Source organism: Dipodomys merriami, unplaced genomic scaffold (genome assembly GCF_024711535.1).
Source record: "Dipodomys merriami isolate MVZ:Mamm:240054 unplaced genomic scaffold, mDipMer1.0.p SCAF_12, whole genome shotgun sequence".
NCBI lineage: Eukaryota > Metazoa > Chordata > Mammalia > Rodentia > Heteromyidae > Dipodomys > Dipodomys merriami.
The window spans coordinates 3250631-3273145 of record NW_027202493.1 but is presented as its reverse complement, the minus strand read 5'-3'; the positions used below and the strand labels follow the sequence as shown (position 1 = coordinate 3273145).

Genomic DNA, 22515 nt, shown 5'->3' with positions numbered 1-22515 from the left:
GACAAGGGCCTCATATCTAAAATATACTTCAAACAAAAAATTAAATCCCCCAACAACAAATCCTCAAAGAAACAAATGCCCAATTAATAAGTGGGCTAAAGAGACTTCTCCAAAGAGGAAATAAGAATTGCCAATGAGGGCTGGGAAGGTGGCTCACTGGTAGAGCACTTGCCTTGCATGCCAGAGGCCCTGGGTTCGATTCCTCAGCACCACATAAGCAAAAAGAAAAAAGCCGGAAGTGGTGCACTAGCCTTGAGCAAAAGAGCTGAAGGACAGCGCCCAGGCCCTGAGTTCCGGCCCCACGACCGGACCCCCCCCCCAAAAAAAAGAATTGCCAATGAAGATGCTCAACTTCTCTAGCCATAAAAGAAATGCAAATCAAGACAACATTGAGATTCTACCTCACCATAGTTAGAATGTCTATAATTAAGGCTGTGAGACTCTTATCTCCAATAAGACTCAGAAAAAGCTGGAAGTGGCATTGTGGTTCAAGTGGTAGCCTTTAGCAAAAGAAGCTCAGAGACAATGCTCAGACCAAGCCCCAAAACTGGCAAAAAGCAATAATAATAGTGTTGAATAAAGGCACAATACCTATGTGTATCTGATCATATAAAATAATATTTATTAAAATGAACTCCAGGAAATGGAAACAAGAGGTTTTTTTCTTTGTTGCTGTTTTAGTTTTCTTTTGTTTTTGTCTTGTTTGTTCATTTATCTGTCTTCGGGAAAGACACAGAAATGGGGGGACAAAGAGTGAAAAATATGACAGTGGTACTCACTAGATACTGTTGGAAATGAACTAAACAACTTGTGCATTAGAATGGGAGAGAAAAACTGGGAGACAACAAGGGAAGGGGTGATAGTGTTCAAAAATAAATGTAGTCTTAATCTTCCTTGTGTAACTGTAACCCCTCTGTACATCACCTTTATATTAACAATAAAAATGGATGAAAACTGGAGTGAGGTGATATCTCAATGTTGTTTTGATTTGCATTTCTTTTTGAGATATCACCTCACTCCAGTTAGAACAGCAAAAATCAAGAACTCTAACAACAACAGATGCTGGAGGGGATGTGGACAGAAAGGAACCTTACTTCATTGTTGGTGGGAATGTAAACTTGTTCAACCACTTTGGAAAGCAGTATGGAGGTTCCTCAAAAGACTTCACATAGATCTCCTCTATGATCCAGCAATCCCACTTTTGGGCATTTACCCAAATGTTTACAAACAAGACCACACTAAAGCTACCAGCACAACTATGTTTATTGCAGCATTATTTACCATAGCTAAGATATGGAACCAACCCAGATGCCCCTCAGTAGATGAATGGATCAAGAAAATGTGGTATATATACACAATGGAATTCTATGCCTCCATCAGAAAGAATGACATTTCCCCATTTGTTAGGAAATGGAAAGGCTTGGAAAAAATTATATTAAGTGAAGTAAGCCAGGCCCAAAGAAGCATAGGTCCCATGGTTTCCCTTATTTGCAATATCTAGTATAGGTATGAGTCAAGCAGAAAAGGTCAGATAATGTGATGTTAGGAAAATGAACCCTTAAATATGTATTTTAATGTTTTCGTTTCTTTCATGCATATGTTTCTAACGCATTTATAAGATTATTTCTTTGTTGCTTTGTATGTCCCTCCCCCACAGTGTAACCCCCGCTTTCACTATATTTGATGTCAGTATAACATGTGGAGGAGATGGGGGCAAACAAGTCGTTTAAGGAATCAGGTGGACCTGTTGCAACAATGAGAAGTACAAAATGTCATGTCAAAACCAGCTTTACAATGTCGGTGGGGGGGGGAGTATAATTGGGTGGGGGGAGGGGGGAGGCTGGGAAGGGAGGTGAAGGGTAAACAAAGGAGGAGGCTGCAATGCTTGGTAAGAAATGTATGCATTATCCTGCCCATGTAATTGTAGCCCCTCTGTACAGTATGTTCTCAAATAAAATAAAATAATATTTTAAAAAATGGATGAAAAAATTAATGGATATAAGCAAGGCCCTGGTGGCTCACATCAATAATCCTTGCTACTCAAGAGGCTAAGATCATGGTGTTAAGTCAGTCTGGGCAGGAAAGTCCATGAAACTCTCATTTCCAATTAACCACAAAAATCCAGAAGTGGAACTTTGGCTCAAATGGCAGAGTACTAGCCTTGAGCACAAAAGCTCAGGAACAACATCCAAGCAGAGAGTTCAAACCCCAGAATAGGAAAAAATAAATGAATGAATGTATAGTGATATTTTCTATGTTCTCATTATTCATGATAGTTATATCCTATAGAGTAACCAGGACCCTGAGTTAGTGAATGTTCACCCATTGCTACTAAGTAGAACATAAGGTTAGCTTCCTATGGGTTGTGGCCCATTTGGTCAATAGATCAATATATAATTTTGTTAAATGTCTTTCTGTTTAAAGATACTTTACTTAATATATATGGTTGATAAACATTGAACTCATCAGCTTGGATCTAAAGAAAAAAAGAGCCTAACTATTACTTGTACTTTGTCATAAGGCTCATCCTTTGTGTTCTTGCAGTAGGAGCACTAAAGCAGTTTAGCACCAACATCGGGCCTCTTTTAAATGGCCAAGTATCCATCAAAAATGGCAAGGATTGCAGAATGCATGAAAGCTGAAATAGGAAGACAGTTTGTTTTCCTGGGCAGCCGTGACTGTGCACTTGGGGTTGACTCAGATTTCTCAGTTCTGTGCATGTGTAGGAATGACTACAGAGTACACTAAGTGTTGCTTTGGGAGCAAAAATTTAGTAATACATTTTACTAATAGGCAAATTCACAAACTTAAAATTCTTGAAAATAGAGGATCAACTCTGTGTATCTATGTATTTACATATGTATTACTATGTATTCATTGCATATGTAATGGTGTGACAGGCATTATATTAAGCAATTCACATGTCCTCTGTATTTTTATCCTCTGTATTATTATCCTCTGTATTAACTCTAGGAGCTGAGAATATGAATCATTTGGTAGAATACCTGCCTTGCCAACACAAAGTCCTGATCTTGTCCTGTTATAATTTCCATAACTTTCCAATAAGACATAAGACGTCAGGATATAGTAAAAACACTTGCATACCCATGTTCATTTCTGCACTATTTACTATAACCAAGTCATGGAAACAACCCAGATACTTTAAAGCAGATGAATGGGTCAAGAAAATGTGATAACATGTAAACATGTATACACATAAACTAAACATATAGAAATGTAATTGAATATTATCCATCAGAAAGAGTAATGTAATGTCATCTGCAGGGAAATGGATGGACCTGGAAAAATTATGTTAAATTAAGTAAGTCAAGTTCAGGGACACAAAGGGCACAGTTTTCTCTTATATGTGCAAGTTAGATCTAAATTATAAACATACATGGAAACATATGAGTCATATTCACATATATACTAACATATTGGCTAAAATCTGCTATGCACAGGAGAGGATTGTAAATGATGTAATTCCTTCAAACAAATAGTTCAACAAAATGAATATCTAGAAACTGTTTCTGGGAGGGGAGATGGTCACAAATAGAAGGGCAGATGAATGAGAAAGACAGGATGGTTGAATATAATAATATTCAATGTACATACATGAAAACAGAACCAACTTGAAGGAATGGCTGGGGATGGAAGAGATAGGGGAGAATGATGGAAGGAGTAAGATTTATCATATTCATAAAGTAATATGTTGAATTTAAACCCTTTAGTATAACTAAAGATAATTTTTAAAAATTAAAAAGAAATGAAAGCTTAAAGAGTTAAAACACCTCATGAAGGTTTACACAGGCTTAACCAGTAATTAAAACTGAATCTATGTCTGTGTTCCACACTATTCTATCATGTGTTTCCAAGGAGAAATCAAGCAAGTAAAATTTATGAAATCAAGCAAGTAAAAAAGCATGCCACTTTGGGCCAAACTGGACGATCACTATCTCCAACCACCATACTTCACTGAGATTTAAATAATCAAGACTATTCACTTGAAAAAAAAAGCTATGGACATGGAAATGCTTCTACTTTTTACTCATATAACAAATTTATAATATGCTTCCTATGTACAAGAATTGATGAGCAGAGAGGAGATAGCCTGTGGTAAACCCTGAGACCTCTCAGTCCAGCACTTAAGACAGACAGAATGTACAATAACTTCAAATTTAGTAGGGTTCAAAACATAAGAAAGTTTATTGCTAACTTTAATGTCATTACTTGTCAAGTTAATGATGTTGGAGAATTATATAAAGAATTGTGCTCAATATCCATTTTTCCTGTGAGTGCTGAATATATTCATAAAAACTTATAGGTGAAACAATGACTTTAAAAGACAGTGTATCAAACAAGATAGATTAGGCTGGCTAGCAATAATAATATTCAGCTACAACATACCACAAGGAATGCTTGCTTCTTGCTCTTACAAGGTCTAATATATTTTTCTATCTTGTAGCCTGGTGTTAAAGTCATACACATTACATTTTCTGACAATCAATTCAATATCTGGAGTAGAAAGCAAATGGGGTTCAGATAAGAAATGCTTTTTGCCACAAAATCAAGAATTTTCCAATTAATCCTCAATGTAATCATATGCAACCATTCCTCTAATATGTAAACTTAAATTTTCACTTTAATAGTAGAAAATGAGAATATATAATGATTTGTTTCTGTTTCAGATATCCTCTCATTCATGTCCTTTTTTTAAATCCATCTATGTGCTTGTCTGTCTGTGATACTATGGATTGAACTCAGGACCTTACACTTGCTAGGCAAGGGCTCTGCCACTTGAGCCACAACTCAACACCTTTTCAGTGCTAGCTATTATTAGCTATTCTGCAGATTGGGTAAATACAATTTTGCCTCCCACTTAATGCCTCTTTGAGTAACTGTGATCACAGCCATGAGCCACCAAAATCAGTAATATTATCTTTTAAAAATACCCTTAAACAGAGAATTAAATTATGCTTTTTCAGGATTTTCATTAAGAAGTCAGTTTCATTTTTATTTCAATGATCTGCTCCATATAGGTTCATAGTACCAAGGCAGGGAAAGGGGATCACTAGCCAAGAACACAATATCTGGGCCTATAATGTTTGCCAGTTACCACTGGTTAACTGAAGCTGGCTCATTCATTAAGTTAAATATAACTCTGTCCCCCACCCCCACCCCTGCCAATGACTCATGTCCTCTCAGAGCCTCATAATGTGAACTGATTTGAAAATTGGGCCTAGATGGTGTAATTAGTTGTGCTAAGATCAGATCATAGTAGATTCCAGTGAGTTCTAATTCTACTACTGATATTTCTAAGAGCATTCACAGGAAAGACATGCAGTGAGGAAAGCTACTGGCAGATAAGAAGACACAGGGAAGTCATCTTTCCGAAAAGCCTGTAGGGACAGTAAGTCCTGTCTAAGACTTCATTTTTCTGACTTCTAGCATTCAAAAGTGTTAGAAGGGCACAGGTGGCTCCTAGCTACTCAGGTGGCTGAGATGTGGAATATAGAAGTTCAAAGCCAGCCAGAGTAGAAAAGTCTGTGAGACTTCATCACCAAGTAACAGAAAATTGCAAAGTTGCAATCGTGGTTCAAGTGGGAGAGCACCAGCTACTAACAAGCAAGCCAAGCAAGACTTTGAGGACTAGAGGTCAAGCCCTGCTACTGGAAGAAAAACTTGTGAGAGAATACGTTTACATTTATGTTGTATTAATGCAGTTTATCTGTTTACTTGCACTTACTGGAATAATCTTTGTGGCAGACCCAGGAAACTAACACAATGAGATCGTAGATTTGAAATAAGCGCTACAAATCAGTAGATATAATGAACACAGTAAGAGTTTGGAAACATCTGGCTATGGTGCTGTCCTCTTAACTTTCTTATGTGTATGAATTTTATATCTAATAAAATAATTGCTATCATTACTTTAGCATCTCTGCTGAATTTCTCTGCTTATGATAATGAGGAGCCCCTGTATGCCCCGATTCTGTCCCTAGGTGCCTCTCCAGAGCACAGTTCTCAAACTTTCTTCAGTTCTTAGACACACCTCTTCACCATTCTGTATCCAAGGTGCCTTTCCAGACCTTATGTGGTACATGGTATGGGCTATGATTTCTCTTTATGTACAACTCAAACTGTTCACATTTTCTCTTCACTAAATCTCCCTTAAGACCATTCCTTGTCTAGATCAGATGTCAGCAAACGTTTTATGTAAAGAACCATGTAGCAAATATTTTATACTTTGTGGACCTTATTGTACTTGTAGCACTGTCGACCCTGTCATTAAGAGTGCAAAATGATGTCACAGACATCATGTACATAATTGAGTGTGAGAGTGCTTTAGTAAAACTTACATACACTAAAATTTTCCTACATCATCACATACTGGTCTTTTAATTTTTAAAAATCATTTCAAAGTCAGGCGCCACTGGCTGACACCTGTAATCCTAGCTGCTCAGGAGGCTGAGATATGAGGATTGAGGTTCAAAGCCAGTCTGGACAGGCAAGTCTGTGAAACTCTCATCTCCAATCAACTACCAGAAAACCAAAAGTGGCACTGTGGCTCAGAGTGCTAGCCTTGAGCTGAAAAGCTCAGGGACAGCACTTAGGCCCACAGTTCAAGCCCCATGACCAACAAAAAAAATCATTTCAAAACAACTTTTTTAAATCTCAGACCACACAACACAGGCAGCAGGTCAAGCATAGTCCTCACCCTTAATCATAATCAATGATTCTCAACAGGGGCTGGTTTTGGCTCATATGAAATAGCTGGTAATGTCTAGAAACATTTTTTTTAATCACAAGTAGCTATCTAATGGGCAGAGGACATAGGTGCTGCTAAACACCCTATAGTTCACAACAGAGTCTCTGCTCCTCCTCAGCAAAGAAGCAGCAGTCAAAGTATCAATACCACTAAGATCAAAATTCCTTACTTACATAAAGAACTCCTAAAAAATGCAGAGAGCTCACCCCAACAAATTTCCGTAGATCACACATGTATTAAGGCCTTACTTAAATTACCTCTGCATGAACTCTAACAGGATTCTCTATTGTTTTTCTCCTCCTCCATATTCATTCATATTTGAAAATCTTCCTGGTGTAGTGTTTACTGTAAATGGGTGTCTAAGGTCCTTCTTATTACATGGGAAGGGCAAAGGGAAAAGGACACCGTAAGTGCCTTTGTAAGTGCCTCGGATGTTTTCTGAGAGAAAAATGAATGAAGGAAATAATAAAGTCTAATTTCTAAAATTTGACATCTCTGAAGGCAAATGTCATAGGAATTTCAGCATTCCCCTAAGAACTGCTTCTATCTGTTAGGGTAGGCATTTTTGCCCAGACACGCCAGCTTTGCAGGAAGATCTATCACCACAGAAAGCCAGGCTTACTGAGCTTGTGTTGTCTTTGCCCAGAAGGCCAGCTTCTGGAACTTCTTGAGGCTCTTCTCTATGAGCAACTCCTTGCAGGGATGGATAGGACTTTTTCCAGCAGTCACTACTCCAAAGCCCATTAATCATAAACCCACATGCATTTACCAAGCTCCATGTCAGAAACTGCTCAACATTACATGAGGCTAAGGAAACTGAAATGACTAAAACAATAATGGTTTTTAGAATCACAAGTCCTGTTCTCATCTGACATACCTGTTGCCCTTTGGATACCCAGTTCAGCTTGCCTCCCCAGAATCTTTCATCCTTACTCTACTTTGTTCTTGCAATCTCCCAGCTCATCTCAGCCTTGGGCATTGCAGCACTGCCTAGGATTCTTGTCCATACCTGGAATATCCAAATTACCCTAACACTTTTAGTGACTTGCACCTGCACATATCCAAAACCTTTGACACAAGACAAGGCCTCTATCTAGCCTCTGAGGACTCTATCTGCATCTACCCTCCAGTTTCACTGATGCTCACGCTTAGTTTCCAGCCTATTTTTACAAACTTATTGCTCACTTCACATCTCTGTCCAGTTGCACTGGAATAATTCCTTCTTTGGCAGATTTTCATGTCACTTTTTTTTCTTTTGGTGTTGGGATCAAACCCAGAACCTCAGTATTTTACTATTAAGCTACATCTCCAATCCCCATGTAACTATTTTGATTCATTTCTTCCCCAGGTCTATGACCCTGAACTTCAGTCTATATTTTTACACTTGGACTTGTCATCAAGTAGAGCTAAACACCAGGTTGTATTTTTGTGTCACTCTTTGTCGTGAACACAAGGGCATCCAGGTTGATGTATGGAAATATGGCAGAACACAGAATATGTGGCTCCTATAAAGGCAAAATATTTGTAAACTAAATCATCACATAAAGTAACCTAATGGAAGGAGCCTTGGACAATAAATAGAAAAATAGCTCAAATGCAAATTATATGTTACAAATTCAAAACAAAATAAACAAAAACAAATATTTTCTGAGTAGACACTAACATTTTCAGAAGTTTGATAATGTACCAGATCATGTGGTAAGCATTTTACTTTTTTTTTTTTTTTTTTGCTGGTTGTGGGGCCTGAACTCTGGGCCTGGGTGCTGTCCCTCAGCTCTTCAGCTCAAGGCTAGCACTCTACCACTTGAGCCACAGCACCACTTCTGGCTTTTTCTGCTTATGTGGTGCTGAGGAATCGAACCCAGGGCCTCATGCATGCAAGGCAAGCGCTCTACCACTGAGCCACCTTCCCAGCCCCAACATTTTACTTTTATTTATCAGCTGACACAATCATTATAACAACTTTGTAATATAAGTAACAGCATTTTATCTTTTATGGATTAGGAAAAGAGGGTTCAGGAAAGCTATGTCTTCAGCTCCTAAGTGTACAACCCAGATACTCTTGATTCAAAACCTATACCATATTTGTAGGGATTTCTAACAGCCATGAGGGGATTTCGGAAGACTAGTTTAGAGCTGCACAGTGTCTTGGAGTACTAGTGAAGGACACTGTAGAAATACAACTGTCAGGAAGGTGCTCTAGGTTGGGAGTTCTTGAGCTTCACTAGAGCATTTGAGAATACATTTGGAGAAATGTAGAAAAGAAAAGCAAACAAAGGTCAGATGTAGAGGAATTAATCCGTGCATACTCCCGCAAGTGAAAGGACTAGCATGATTGCTATTTTAAGAAACAGTCACCAGAGGTTTTGCCCAGTGAGTGATAAGCTATATTTGAGCAATAAGAGTTAGAAACAAAACATACCTCCTTCCTCTCAGGCAGCCCCTACTGCAGTATGTCACTGACCCCTGTACTGCATTTTGGGTTCCAGGTAAAGAATGTGAAATACACAAAAAGGGAGCACTCTAAGTAGAGCCAAACATTTACTTAGGGTGATTATTAGTTTTTTATTGTTCCTGTAATAGATTACCACAGACTTACTGGCTTAAAATAACACACACAGCTTTGGCATTCTGAGAGTCAGAAACCTAAATGGGCTTACCGGATAAGAATCATGGCACTGTCAGGGCTGTGTTTCTTTCAATGCCATAAAAGATAACCCTGTTTTGTTTTTGTTGTTTTTCAGCTTCTATTTCTTGGTTCATTGGTGTCTCTTCAATGTCAAAGCCTCTAACGACTAGTCCACACCACCATTCTAACACAGACCCTGTCACTTCAAAATACCTGTATGGTTAAAATGGACCTTCCTGAATCATCCAGAGTACTAGTCCCACTTCAAAGTTGGTGAATTGGCCACCTGAATCCTGCTTGCAGCCTGGTGCCTCTTGCCATGTAACACACATACCCAGATTCTAGAAAACAGAATGTGGTTAACTTTAGAGATCAATAGTTTGCTCTTGTAGTCCCAGATCTTGCTTTAAGGGCTCCACTAATGGCAGCCCTCAGCCATCTAACACGTCACTTGAGAACATTGTCACACAGATAATGGTTCATTGCTAGAGGAAGGACCCTACTTACAGGCACTAAGGAGGAAGCCATCATAGAGCAAGTAGCCTCCAGATATCTCAAGTCCTCTCTGGATACTCTCTCTCCTCCCCTACCCCACCTGCCGAACTCACCTGAACCACAGAAGCAGATCCCTGTGACAGGATTCAGGTCTTTCCATCTAAGGGTGGGCATTGAACTTCAAATCCTTTCTTGGCTTTGTGTTTCTACTCTGGTGACAGGGTTTGTGCTATATTCCTGAAAGTCAGATATTCTTCTACACTCACAATCTGGGATCTGACTTGGTTGCTATTTTACCCTGGATTTCTGCTTTAAAATGATTTATAACTATAAGAAAATAAATATCAGGAAGCAGAAACATGTTTAGTGGGGAGTTATAGGGAGGACACACGAATGGAGGGAGGAAGGGTGAGCAAATGCAGTCATTATATTCAATGTATTTAAAAAGAAAAACAACCACTGCCATGACAAAACTATTTCTTATTGCTTCTTCATTCCAGTCCAGATCCTCTGCTTGCTAGCTCAATTCCTCTCATGCTGACAAGCTTCTTTAAAACTAGAGTCTGACTGTTTCCTTGGTTTCATGGTCCTCCTTTGCCTCTAAGCTCTGAGCCCCTCTTCCATATGACTACCAGTCCCACTTCTTGGAGTAGATCCAGTGCAAGGCTCACATAACTCATTCCAGAAACATTTGTCTCTTAAGAGATATAATGTGATGTTTCCTGTGTTAGTGCCACGGTAGCAAGTGAGCTACCTTAAACACATTAACAAGAAGTAAAAAATAAAACCATTTCCTTGTATCACCTGGGTAGGAGTCAGTGAGATACTTGTATAGAATTAAAACAAAACATAAGGGGAGAAAACTGTGATTCCCTAGTGGAACTACCAAAAATATACAACTAATTTAGGCAGAGCTGAGCTTGAGTTCGCATCTCCCAAGGCCCGAATTTGCTTCTTCTGTATTATGTCAGTGGGTAACATCTGGTAGCAGTCTAGGATAGGTGGAACATAGATATCATCTAGGGTGAACACTAGCTGATGCTGGAAATACCCTGCTGAATGGCCAGTCTTTGTATAAACAACTCCAATAGTTGAACATAGTAACTATAACCATGTCTGAGTATCAATAAACTCTTTCTTATCTGGAACTCCTAGCTAACTCGCTATTCTGTCTATTCATGGGATGGACAGAATACACAAGTGTATACAGATTGTCTATGTACACACACACACACACACACACACACACACACACACACATACACCACATACTCCATGAGTGTCTCTTTCCTATGATAATTTTTCAAAGAATTATTCCCAAGTGAATATCTTCCTAATTACCCATTGCTACTTTTATGCTTCCTTCATCCAAAGTATTCTCATGTCATTTCTTTGCTACAGTTTGGACTCTCAATATTCCCAAATGCACATATGATGAAAAATTGGTTCTTACTCCATGTACTGGGAAGTGATGGGACCTTTAAGAGACATGGTCTGGTAAGAGTTCTTCAGCTCATTAGGTTTGTCCCTTGAAAGGCACAGTGGGACAACAGCTCTCTGCTCATTTTCTCTTTGACTCTCATTGCCGTGATAGTAGAACAGTTTTTTTTCCCACCATTTGTTCCCATCCTACATCACTACTGAAGGTCTAAAGCTATATACTTCCTAGTCTTGGACTGGAAACTCCAAAACTATGGGCTAAAATGAAATTTTCTCTTTAGAAGTTGAGTATCTCAGGGCTTTGTTAATTGCTGGACAGCTGACTACACACTCCTTTGTTCTAAACTCTAACTAGAGTCTCCTTTAGCTCTTTCACAGGATGGCTTGACTCATTTCTACTGCAAATGATGTAACTGTGGCAGCTTCTGTCTTCCCTGCCATCTGGGCGGGATCTTACCCTGTAGTGTGCTGCCCTTCTGCGTAAAAAGTAATCTGGTGTCCCTCCTCATGCTTTTATCCTCACAGAAGAATCCAGAAAAACATGTATTAGGGCATAGATTCTGAAACACACTAACCACCATTCCATATATCCTAGTAAACCTGCATCCATCTGGAGAAGGCAATTCTAACTGTGTCAGATCCTGTAGAGTACTCACTTGATGCTTGATCAAAGTGTAGCTTGAAATAGAAGGACAATGACTCACAGTTGCTTACCCTTATCACCTGGAGTAGCTTGGAGAAGCAATGAGTTGTGCTTCAATTATTCCTTATCCAGAAATAATTAGCATTCAAGGGCCCATTATTCATGAAGGGACAGTTAAAGGAGTACAGATGAGTGAAGGAATTGCTTCTGTCTGATTCAATTGCCTGGGTTCTATATATTTTTCCTTTTGTTTTCATTATAGATTCAATCTTTTTTAATTTTTTAACATTTTATTGAAAAGGTGATGTACAGAAGGAATACAGCTACATAAGTAAGGTAATGAGTACATTTCTTGTTGAACAGTGTTACCCCCTCTCATTTTCTCCCACTTTCTCTTAACATAGTATCTTTGGAATATTGCTGTTGCATTGGTTCACCCTTTGTCCTTTGTCCAACCATTTTGTTGTTTCTCTTCCCTTCCCCTAAACAGATAAACATATACACAAGACACCAGGTACCAAAATCAAAAATGACAACAAGGGTTAAAAAAAAAAGAAAGGAAAAAAGAAAGAAAGAAAAAGCAAATCACTTCATACAGTACATTGAAAAAACACTCTTGTTTCCATATCTTGGAGTGCATTTTAATTAGCATTTTATATGGTCATATATACATAGCTATTGAGCTATTGTGATCTTCTGCTAGGATTATCCTAGACATATACTAAGTATTACAAATGAGGGAAGCCAAGCCAACCTGTTTGATTAGGCAGAGTAGTTGCTAGATATACACAGGACAGCCTCAGGTGAGAGGAAAAGTCATTTAGGCACTACTGTTGGGTTTAGTTTCAGGCAGCCAGGAAAGCTGGCAATGCTGACTCAGATTTGCACATGATGGCTTGGGGAGTGAATCAGGTTCATTGTTTGTTTTCAGCATATTCATTTCTAAAATGATGGTATACTGGTATTCTCTCATGCACCTCCCCCCTCTCTCTTTCTCTCTCTCATAACCAGAAATTTACATCAGAGTTTTTTGGGGAGTTGGTTGTGGGGCCTGAACTCTGGGCTTGGGCACTGTCCCTCAGCTCTTCAGCTCAAGGCTAGCACTCTACCACTTGAGCCACAGTGCCACTTCCAGCTTTTTTCCGCTTATGTGGTGCTGAGGATTTGAACCCAGGGCCTCATGCATGCAAGGCAAGCCCTCTACCACGGAGCCACCTTTCCAGCCCCACGTCAGGGCCTTTTATTGACTCAACTTTCTTGCTCACAGTTGGCATTCAGTTGAACTGAATGTCTCCAGCTTTACTTTTTTGCTAGTTATTTTGAAGGTGGAGTTTCACAGACTTGCTTTTACCACCCAGGATGGCTTTGAACCTTAATCCTTCAGATCTCAGCCTCCTAAGTAAGCTACAATTATAGGCACAGCTCTGCTTTTCTCTTACTAGCCTTTCTCCTTTGCCTGGAACACTAGGATTATATCCACATCATTGCTCCACCTACCAGGCTTTCCTAATGCAATGCCCTGCTTAATAATCTGCTTGTTCTCTGAATTCACACTATCAAGTTTCAATCTGTAACTTAAGCCACACCCTAGTATCAATTAATTTCCTTCCCTCTAGAAGGTCCATTGTTTCTCTGCTCCCTGTCAAAAGCTGGGCTGATAACCTTGCTGACCAAAGCAGCTTAAGTGGGGATGAATGAGAGGAAGTGTCAGTGTGGAAGGTGTGAAGGGCATGGGAAATGGGGATTACAGTCTTCCCTCAACCTAAGCTTGTTGGTACCACTTACCCTTATCCCACCTTATTCACTTCTTGCTGACCTGATTTCTGCAACACTTAGAGCTCAGTAGGCAACACGGACAGCTCAAAGCCACTGAGTAGAAGTTGCCCTTTATTTTTATTTTATTCTTGAACTGAACTTCATCTGTTTTAAATTATCTTTAAGTAGTTGTACAAAGTAAGTGCCAAATAACAAAGTAACATATGAATTCAATACATCTTGATCAGTATCACCATTCAATAGTCTCACCTAGCTTTGACCCACCCTTTCCTTTACTATTCTTATTTCATCAACCCCTCTCTCCTTGCCCCCTCCATCTTGGATGTACCCATTTTCTGGTGTTGATTTTGTTGGGCTCTGACCTGGTTTAAATGCTCTTGTTTTTTTTCCTTGGGAATATATTGATAATAACTAATTACCTGTGACATCTATGTATCAGAGCTGTGGGTATCTGAATTCATGTAAACAATCTGGTGCTTGCTTGTCTTGAGGATGGATTTTAATTCACAAAGCACTATGTTTTCCATGTGGTAATTTTCTTTACAGAAATCATAACTCTCCCATTTGCTAATCGATGTAATAAACAAAGACACAGCCTTTCCTCTTCCATCACTACCTCCAAAATTAAATTCAATATCAGTACCTGCTAAAGCAGACAGAACAAATGGGATACTTACTCATTCATGAAAAACTGGTAAAAACTTTCTAGTGACTCTTTCTTTGAGGTGTCTATTTTAAGAGATTTGATGGAGAATAGGTTACAAATTGACTCCCCAACCTTTAAGAATGGAAGAGTTTCAACTGAGGGTTTGCACTTTAAATGCCAAATCATCTGGTGTGCTCTAAAACAGGCTGAGCTTGTCTCTTGATTTCATGTGTTTTATAACCTCTCTATGCCTGCATTTCACAGCTACCTTTATAAAAACAATATGCTTTAGTTAATCTAAGTAGAATAGTAAAGTAAAATATTGCTTGCTGTTCTCCAAGTAAAAGAAAGCATTGTCTTAAGAAAAATGCAGGCAAAGACAAAAGTCAAGCATTGTTTTACACTCTCCAATTTCCAAAATACTACTTAAAAGTAATTACGCCCACAATTTATGCATGATTTCTTAGACAGCAAGATAAAGTGCACTGCTAAATTTTAAATGCATGGGAAGAGCGGACATCATGAAAAACTATCCCCATCGTCTTAGGATTATAACCCTATCTAGAAATACCTTCACCATAATATAAATCTTACCTAAAAATTCTTCTGTTTATTAAATAGTAATTTTAATTTCTGAATTTGATAGACCTCTGAAGAATTTTTTTAGTTAAGCAATTAGAAGTCAAGTGATCTGTTAATTTTTAAACTTAATAGGCTTGAATCATAGTGTCCACTGCAAAGATGACAAGAATGCCATAAAAAATTCACTCATCTGCAAACTAAAATGTTTCCAAGACTGCAGTTTTCCTCTGTCTCTTCCCATCCCACAGAGTAAGAAGAGAATGATATTCTACATTATGTGGGCTTTGGTAAGGATCTGACTATTATGCAGCATATACCATCCATTATCTATGCTGATCACAGGCTGAACTAGGACAGAACATAATAGATACAATATCTTACATAATATATAATAGATGTGATAGACAACATCTTGGAGGATGTAAACAGCTTTTCAGAACATGAAGCTGTTGAATTGCTAATGTGAAAGAGCCAGACTGCCAGAATGAGTATATGCCAATTAATCGTTTTATGACAGCAAAAGGTGCACTGGGGCTCCAAACTCCCTTTAGGTTTTGAATGACATCCGCCATTAAAGACAGATGCTGGCAGCTGCTTCTGCAGAGGGAGCATATGATCCATGTGACAGGTGCTGTGTTTAGCTCTATGTCTCCCCAGGACCACTGTTCCCGCACATACCTGTGGTCTTCAGTGGTGTTTTCTCTCCTAGCAGCAGTTTTAACCTTTTGGCATGGATTTTGCCTTGGTAATGTGAGTCGGCCACCACCGCAGAGGTGAAGGACATATTACAGAGTGTGCAGCACTTATTCTTATCCACCATATCAGCATCACTTCCCTGTGTGAGTACCAGGAAAAACAGTGTCAGAGGGAAACACAAGTCCCAGGGTATATTTTTCCTATTCCACAAAGCTTCATATCATTTGCAATGTGATTTATTATGGAAACCCTTTTTGATTATCTTTAAGTAGTTGTATACATAGGTTTCAATTTAACATGTCAGTCTGTGAATACAATGCATCTTGATCAATATCCCTTTCATTATTCTACTGCATCTCTCCCAGCCCTCCCATCCCCCCACCAATCTATCTAGTTCCATTTTCACATAGGAACATTGAAAATTATGACTGCATTTTCCCACCCTTCTCTCATTCCTCTGTCTCCCTACCTCTTAGCCTTACACCCCACCCCAGACAACAGATGTTCCAGCTCCCAGGTATTCATTTTGTTAAACCGTAAGATAGTTGCTGAAGGGAATTAAAAACATCAGAACCTTTCCCTGTATATAACATACTTTACCATGTATAAGACCCTGTATTATTTTTATATATTCATAATTTAGATCTAACTAATGAGAAAATGAGAGAAAAGCATGACTTATTTCATTTAACTGATTCCAACACATGCTTGTTTGGTGGCTACTAATACCATGTACTGGGATTACAAAAAACTGCAGATATGAATTTCTCAAAAATAAAATCAAGTCCACAATTAGGTGGCAATACATTGTATCTGGCATCCTGAGAAAGCAGTCTGTAATTGCAGCCATTATACTCATTAAAGTAAGTAAAATATCAGAGTTCACATGGCCTGAATTATTTAACAGGGATTATCATTTGGCATTCAGCTTTGCCTTTGCCCAATTTTAGCCTCACCAGGATACATGACTGTGATTTTGAGATTTTTTTTAAAGACTTAAGGACTTGAACATTTTTCATATTTAAGTATCTATCATAAAGCTATGATGATGACCATGCTGGCTGAATTTTCTGGGGATAGTTTGTGTGATTTTTCTTTTCCTCAGAAAAGGTGATTCTCTAAATGCTATATGAAATGCTTAAATCCAGCTCAATTTTTATTCCCTTATAAGAATTAATGAAAATGAATCATGCTTTAGAAAAAAGCAAATCTTTTGATGGACTACGTGATGTGGCCATTGTGCACACAGGTCATCAATTATCTTCACTTTCAGAGAGGAAGATTAATCTACTGCCTCCCCTCCTGCCTAGTTGGAAATTGAGGGTAAAGAGGGCTCTTAGATAAGGAGTCAATCTATTCCTTAATAGACCAGCAATAGCAAAGCACCACCCTGGAGAAGCAAATAGCCCCACAAAAGCCCCTTTCATTTCCCAGAAGGCCTAGCGACTGCAAGTTATAATTGGATGGGGGGAGGAAGGATGAAGATAGACTGAAGAGAACTGTGTAATTTTTGCATAATAATATGTCCACTGCTGTGGACAGTGCTGCTTTGTAAATTATGTGGTAGTTAGAAAAATAATTTCTCCATTTTTAAACCATAAGTATGTACTACCTCTGATAATTAGCTTTTGGTCTTTAAAAGGAGAGCTGTGCAAGAGATTGTGTGTGTGTGTGTGTGTGTGTGTGTGTGTGTGTGTGTGTGTGTGTGTGAAAGTGTTTGTCATTTCCAGGACTCTAGCATATACTTTAGCGGTAGAAGGAAGAAAAACAATAAACCAAAAATATAAGGTTAAGAGGGCAGATAGGTGGTCAATGGGAGGAAGTAGAGTCTATGAAGAGATGCTTTGCAAACTGTCCTTTCCTAGAAGTAGTTTTATAGATACTGAAGCTGTGCCCATTGGGGACACTCTTGCTAAGGATGTATGTGTATGTGTTTATGTGTGCGCCAGTACTGGGGCTTGAACTCAGAGTCTTGTCCTCCTTAGTTTTTCATCTAAAAACTGGTGCTCTACCACTTGAGCCAGAGCTTCTGGCTTTTTGGTAGTTAATTGGGGATAGGAGTTTCATGGATTTTCTAACCAGGCTGGCTTCTAATCAAGATCTTCAGAACTCAGCCTCCTAATTAGGTAGGATTATGAGTGTAAGGCAAAAGGGCCTGGTTTGCTATGGATTTAAAGTACTTGGAGTTTTATGCTCACTTAAAAAAAGTATGAACACTTTCATATTTTGTGTGATATGTTGCAGAGACAAAATATTTTGACCATGCAGTAAAAAGGAGGGTTAATTCCCAGGTGTCCTTTCACCTACTTCTCTAATCAGCCTAGGAGATGGCATAGAATCTTATGGAAGAGATAATAGGTGGAAATATGAAGAAAAGGAAAAGCATGGAGTTATTGTAGATTGTTAATCCAGTAAGTGAGTAGCTCAGAAGGAATGAAAACCAAATCTGCTATTTTCTACTATAAGTTAGCAGATATCCATTAGTTCTACAGTTTTAAGGGAAGATTGTCAAGGTGATGGTTGCTTGAGATATCCTGTTTTCACCTACTTTTGAATGATACAGATCAAAGCATGTAATTTTTAAATTAACTATAATCAGAAGCCAGAATATAATTCACCCTACTTCTTAGAATCTGTCTTACACACTGAAGCTCTCACGGTAGAATTTTATTTTGAAGATTTTTATTATTTTTAAGTAGTTGTATAAAGGAATTGTCATTCAACACAGCAGTTTATGAATACAGGGTGTCTTGATCAATGTCACCCCTTTCAACTTTCTCATCTACCTCTTCCAACTCACCCCTTCCATCACTCTTTTTAATTTTGTTGGTTATGTATTGATTTTTTTTTGCCATTTAACCAAACAGTTTATGTATATAATGCATACTGATCTGTGTCATCTCTTTAACATTTTTACTTCCCTCAGGGTTTTAATGGCACTACCCAAAACATATTCTGGACAATTTCCCACAGCAAAGAACTGTTCTGAAAGAATGACCAATGCACTTATGTCATTCACTGAACACAATATAAGACCTACCAAGTTAGATGCTATGCTAAGTGGATGTCACTCTATTTGTTGTTATTAAACAGGTGAAACCCACAGAACTAAAGATCAGTGTAACTTGAGTCTGAAGATTTTCAGTCCCCCAGACAATACTGTGGTCTAATCCAGTCTTGCTGCAGTGTATACTATGGCTCAGTTTAACTATCACTTCCTTGAGATGAAACTGCTTCTGACCTCCATTGTCCTACAGAAGTAGGAACAGCCTTTGAGCCCCATGGGTGCTCTGTATAAAATATTTAGAGTAACATTAAACATTACATTTTTCTGTTTTTATAATTGTCTTCTTCAACAAAGTTCCTTTAACATAAAGGAGACCATTTCATTGACAATGAAGACCCAGTACCTAGCATAATGCAAGTAGACCTTTCAGTGTTACCATGTGGACTGGGGTGGGGTTATGAGTCAATATTTTCATGACAAACATGAAAAGAGAATATGAACCAGATAATGTGAGGACATGTATTTGCAAGCCAAAAATTTTCAGACTGACAAAAAGATGGCGAGGAAAAGAACCAAAGATATCACCATTTGATAAGCCAAATTCAGGGGCCCATTAGGGGAACATATTTCCAATATGTATATTAGTTTCATGACAGTTATTTCAGCTACCATCCTAGATTTATCTCAGCATGTTTATCCAGAAGGCAAACTCCTAAGCATTCTTTTATAAACCTGTCCCCACCATTCTACTGTTTGGGAGTAGGACTACAGCAAAATTAGTAACCTTTTATTTTTCCTTTTCCCCAAAACACTGTTCTCATTATTTGTAAATTCAAATTGCAAAGCCAGGAGATTGAATTTCTAGGTTCAGCTATACAATCTCACTTCTCATCTATAAGAATCAAAAGATACAGAGGAGAACCAATTATTATACAATAAAGTATCATTAAATAGAGTTTGCCGTCTTTGTAGATTAGGGAGCAAGCAAGTATAGACACCTGACAAGAGGAGATACATGCCGTGAGTAGTTAGGCACTTTTGGAGCCAGTAGAAGTTTCTTCATGAGATATTTTACTAAAGAGCCTATGTAGTAGATTAGGTACAATTGTTATTACAACCAACTCTGTCTGTTCTAATGATCCTGATGGAGACATAAATAGCCACATTCCTGCAGAGTGCCAGGATTTAATTGTGCACTCTCCAGTACTGAAATCCCAAATTCACAGCTTCTCCTCAGAGTGTCCCCCTACATTCACGGCAAGGTTGATATATAACCATGATAAAAATTCCAGAAATTTTGATTACTGACCTCAAGGAGTACATTTAAGTTTCTGGTTTAAAGAATTAAGAATTTCCCCAAGCTCAAGATTTTCATAAAGTGAGAGTTTTACACTGAAGGCAAAATTTTCGAATGAGATGCCCACATTGTTAAAAAGATTGAAGGAAGTTTGCAGAGCATCCTAAAGCTAATTACTCAAAGCATTTTCCAAAGTTAAGACGTTTAACATAAAATTCAACCAGCATAAAAAACAAAACAAAACAAAAACAATCAAAATAAAATCTTGATTCTAGCTGGGTAGAAATCAAGTACTGAAAAGCCTTTATCTTTTAGATATACTATTTTTAAATCAATTCATGTACTTCTTTCATTCACTTTAACTTTAGGTGCAAATAACAAGCCTGAGAAGCCATCACTTATAGATGACAAAATAAGGAGGATTGTTTTTCCTCTAACTGCTGAAATGTTTTCATTTATAAAAATAAACACTCTATAAGCATCTGAAATTATCCTTATTTTAATTATCTTTTTATTATATTTAACTAATTACATAAATAAGATACAATTGGAAATTATCTTAAAAGCAAACAGGATACTAGGAAAGGATTATTTAAGAATATCTACCAAATCTCAAGAAGTGAGACCCTCCCAGTTCAGCATCCAATCAGGAAAGCTCCACACTGATTGGGTGTGGTTAAAAACGAACGGGGCTCTCCTTCCACTGGCACCTGGTCAATGGATACAAAAAGGGAAAGCCACCTGCCACACCCCCTCTCTCATTAGCTTCCATACTTCAAAGCTCTGCTTTTGGCAATATCACAGGTAATTAACCTGTTTTTGCTAAAATTGCTTGACCCATGAATTAACTAAAAGCAGGAGAAAAATTTGATTTCTGTTTCCATTTTTCATATTTGTATTTGCAACCTTGAATTAGGAGAAAAGAAGAAAACAAAACAAAACAGAATGAGTCTATAACACTTGCACAAGAAGAAAATTGCCCCCAAGAAAAAGAACAGCAAATCCCCCTCAGGACAGACCATCCTTCAGGTAAGGATGACTTGTTTATCCTACCGGATTGCTCCCCTAAAATGATGAGAATAATGACAACTCTGAAAACCCCTTGATAGTGACCAACGAGGCTATATTTTCACAAGCAAGATTTAGCTATGTATACCTTTCACCCTTTGCCCTAATTCTTTTTCTATTTAAACTTGAAGCTCATAACTGTAATTAGAAGATGTGCTCATCCTGGGTAAGAAACTTATTTCTCTGTTCTTCATCATTGTTACTTTTATTTGATGTGACCTACCATGTAGGAGCCAAAAACTTGAGACTGGAGCCTAAACCTCTGGTTTCAACACTATGGTTTAGAGGCCAGCTTCCTTGTCCCTCATTCACAGGTCAAAGTTCCATGGTCCAGCAAGACATGAAGATAAAGAGACTGATGTCCCTTGCCCAAACTCACTAGTAGGGCTGACAGAATGAGAGGACCAATCCTCATTCACCTAAGCCTGATTCTCTCTGACTTATCCCAGTCTGAATCTGAAGTGCCAGAGAGAGGTGCAGACAGAAAGAAGTCCCTAAGAAGTTATTTCTGAACTATTTCCAAGAGACAGGACTTTATTTGAAATAGGGTGTTGAGAGATTAGACCTAAAATAGAACAATGGAACAGAAATTGGGAAAGAGACAACTAAAGAGAACCCTCCTAAGTTAGAACAAATTTCAAAGACATGCTTCAAACTCTATCCTTATGAAAAGACCGGAAATATGACACATTCATCTGTGGGTTTACACCCAGAATATTGACTCAAACAATATGTAATCATTCTAGATCAAGAAGGGCCTAAAATAAGAATATGGCTCTGGGTATGGTTTAATCATCGAAGAGTCAAAGGAACCCCATAAAAATCATCCTCATTCCAGAATGACATGGAATTTCCAAGCCTTTGCCACTAAGCAGAGATAGAAGTGACTACACATTTACAAGATGGTGCTAAAATAAACTAACCAAGACATTGAACAATAAAATGGTAAACAACAACAACAAAAACAATCACTAAAGAGTAGGTAAGTCAAAATCCAGCCTTCCTGCATAAGGTGATCCTATATAATTTAATATGTTTAGTTTTCAATAATGCCAACAAAATAAACAAAATAAAACAAAACAAAGAAAGTTCAACCCACACCAAAGTAAAACAAATAAAAAATGTGAGAGACCAGATGATCAATGTATCTGAAACCAGGATTTTAGATCCTGGCTCAAATCCAGGAGTCTCATATTAGGTTAGCTACTAGCCCTCATTTTCCAAATAAAGAAACATGGTAAAGAGCAGAGGAAGGAAATTTAGCACATGGCAGCTATGTACAGCACTTTAGTACATCTTCAGGCATATTATAAAGAAGGGTAGACTTTGGCCTCAGTAAAACAAGAAGAATCCAAGCATGAGAGAGGTAAAACAAACCTCAACAAAGTATTGCCTGTTTGAGCATTATTTCAGTCCGTCTCTAAAGAAATTGTAGAGAAGTTGCTATTACTATACTATTGAAACGGA

General features: G+C 38.1%; 1 protein-coding gene across 4 annotated transcripts in view; it reads right to left on the bottom strand.

Annotated features, from left to right (window-relative positions):
* Zmat4 (zinc finger matrin-type 4) overlaps nt 1–22515 on the bottom strand; it is a 410406-nt gene that overhangs the window by 156348 nt on the left and 231543 nt on the right. For all 4 annotated transcript variants that reach the window (XM_070016111.1, XM_070016110.1, XM_070016113.1 and 1 more), the window contains exon 4: nt 15659–15815. In XM_070016111.1, the coding sequence (XP_069872212.1) occupies nt 15659–15815 (157 nt within the window). The remainder of the gene's footprint in view (nt 1–15658; nt 15816–22515) is intronic.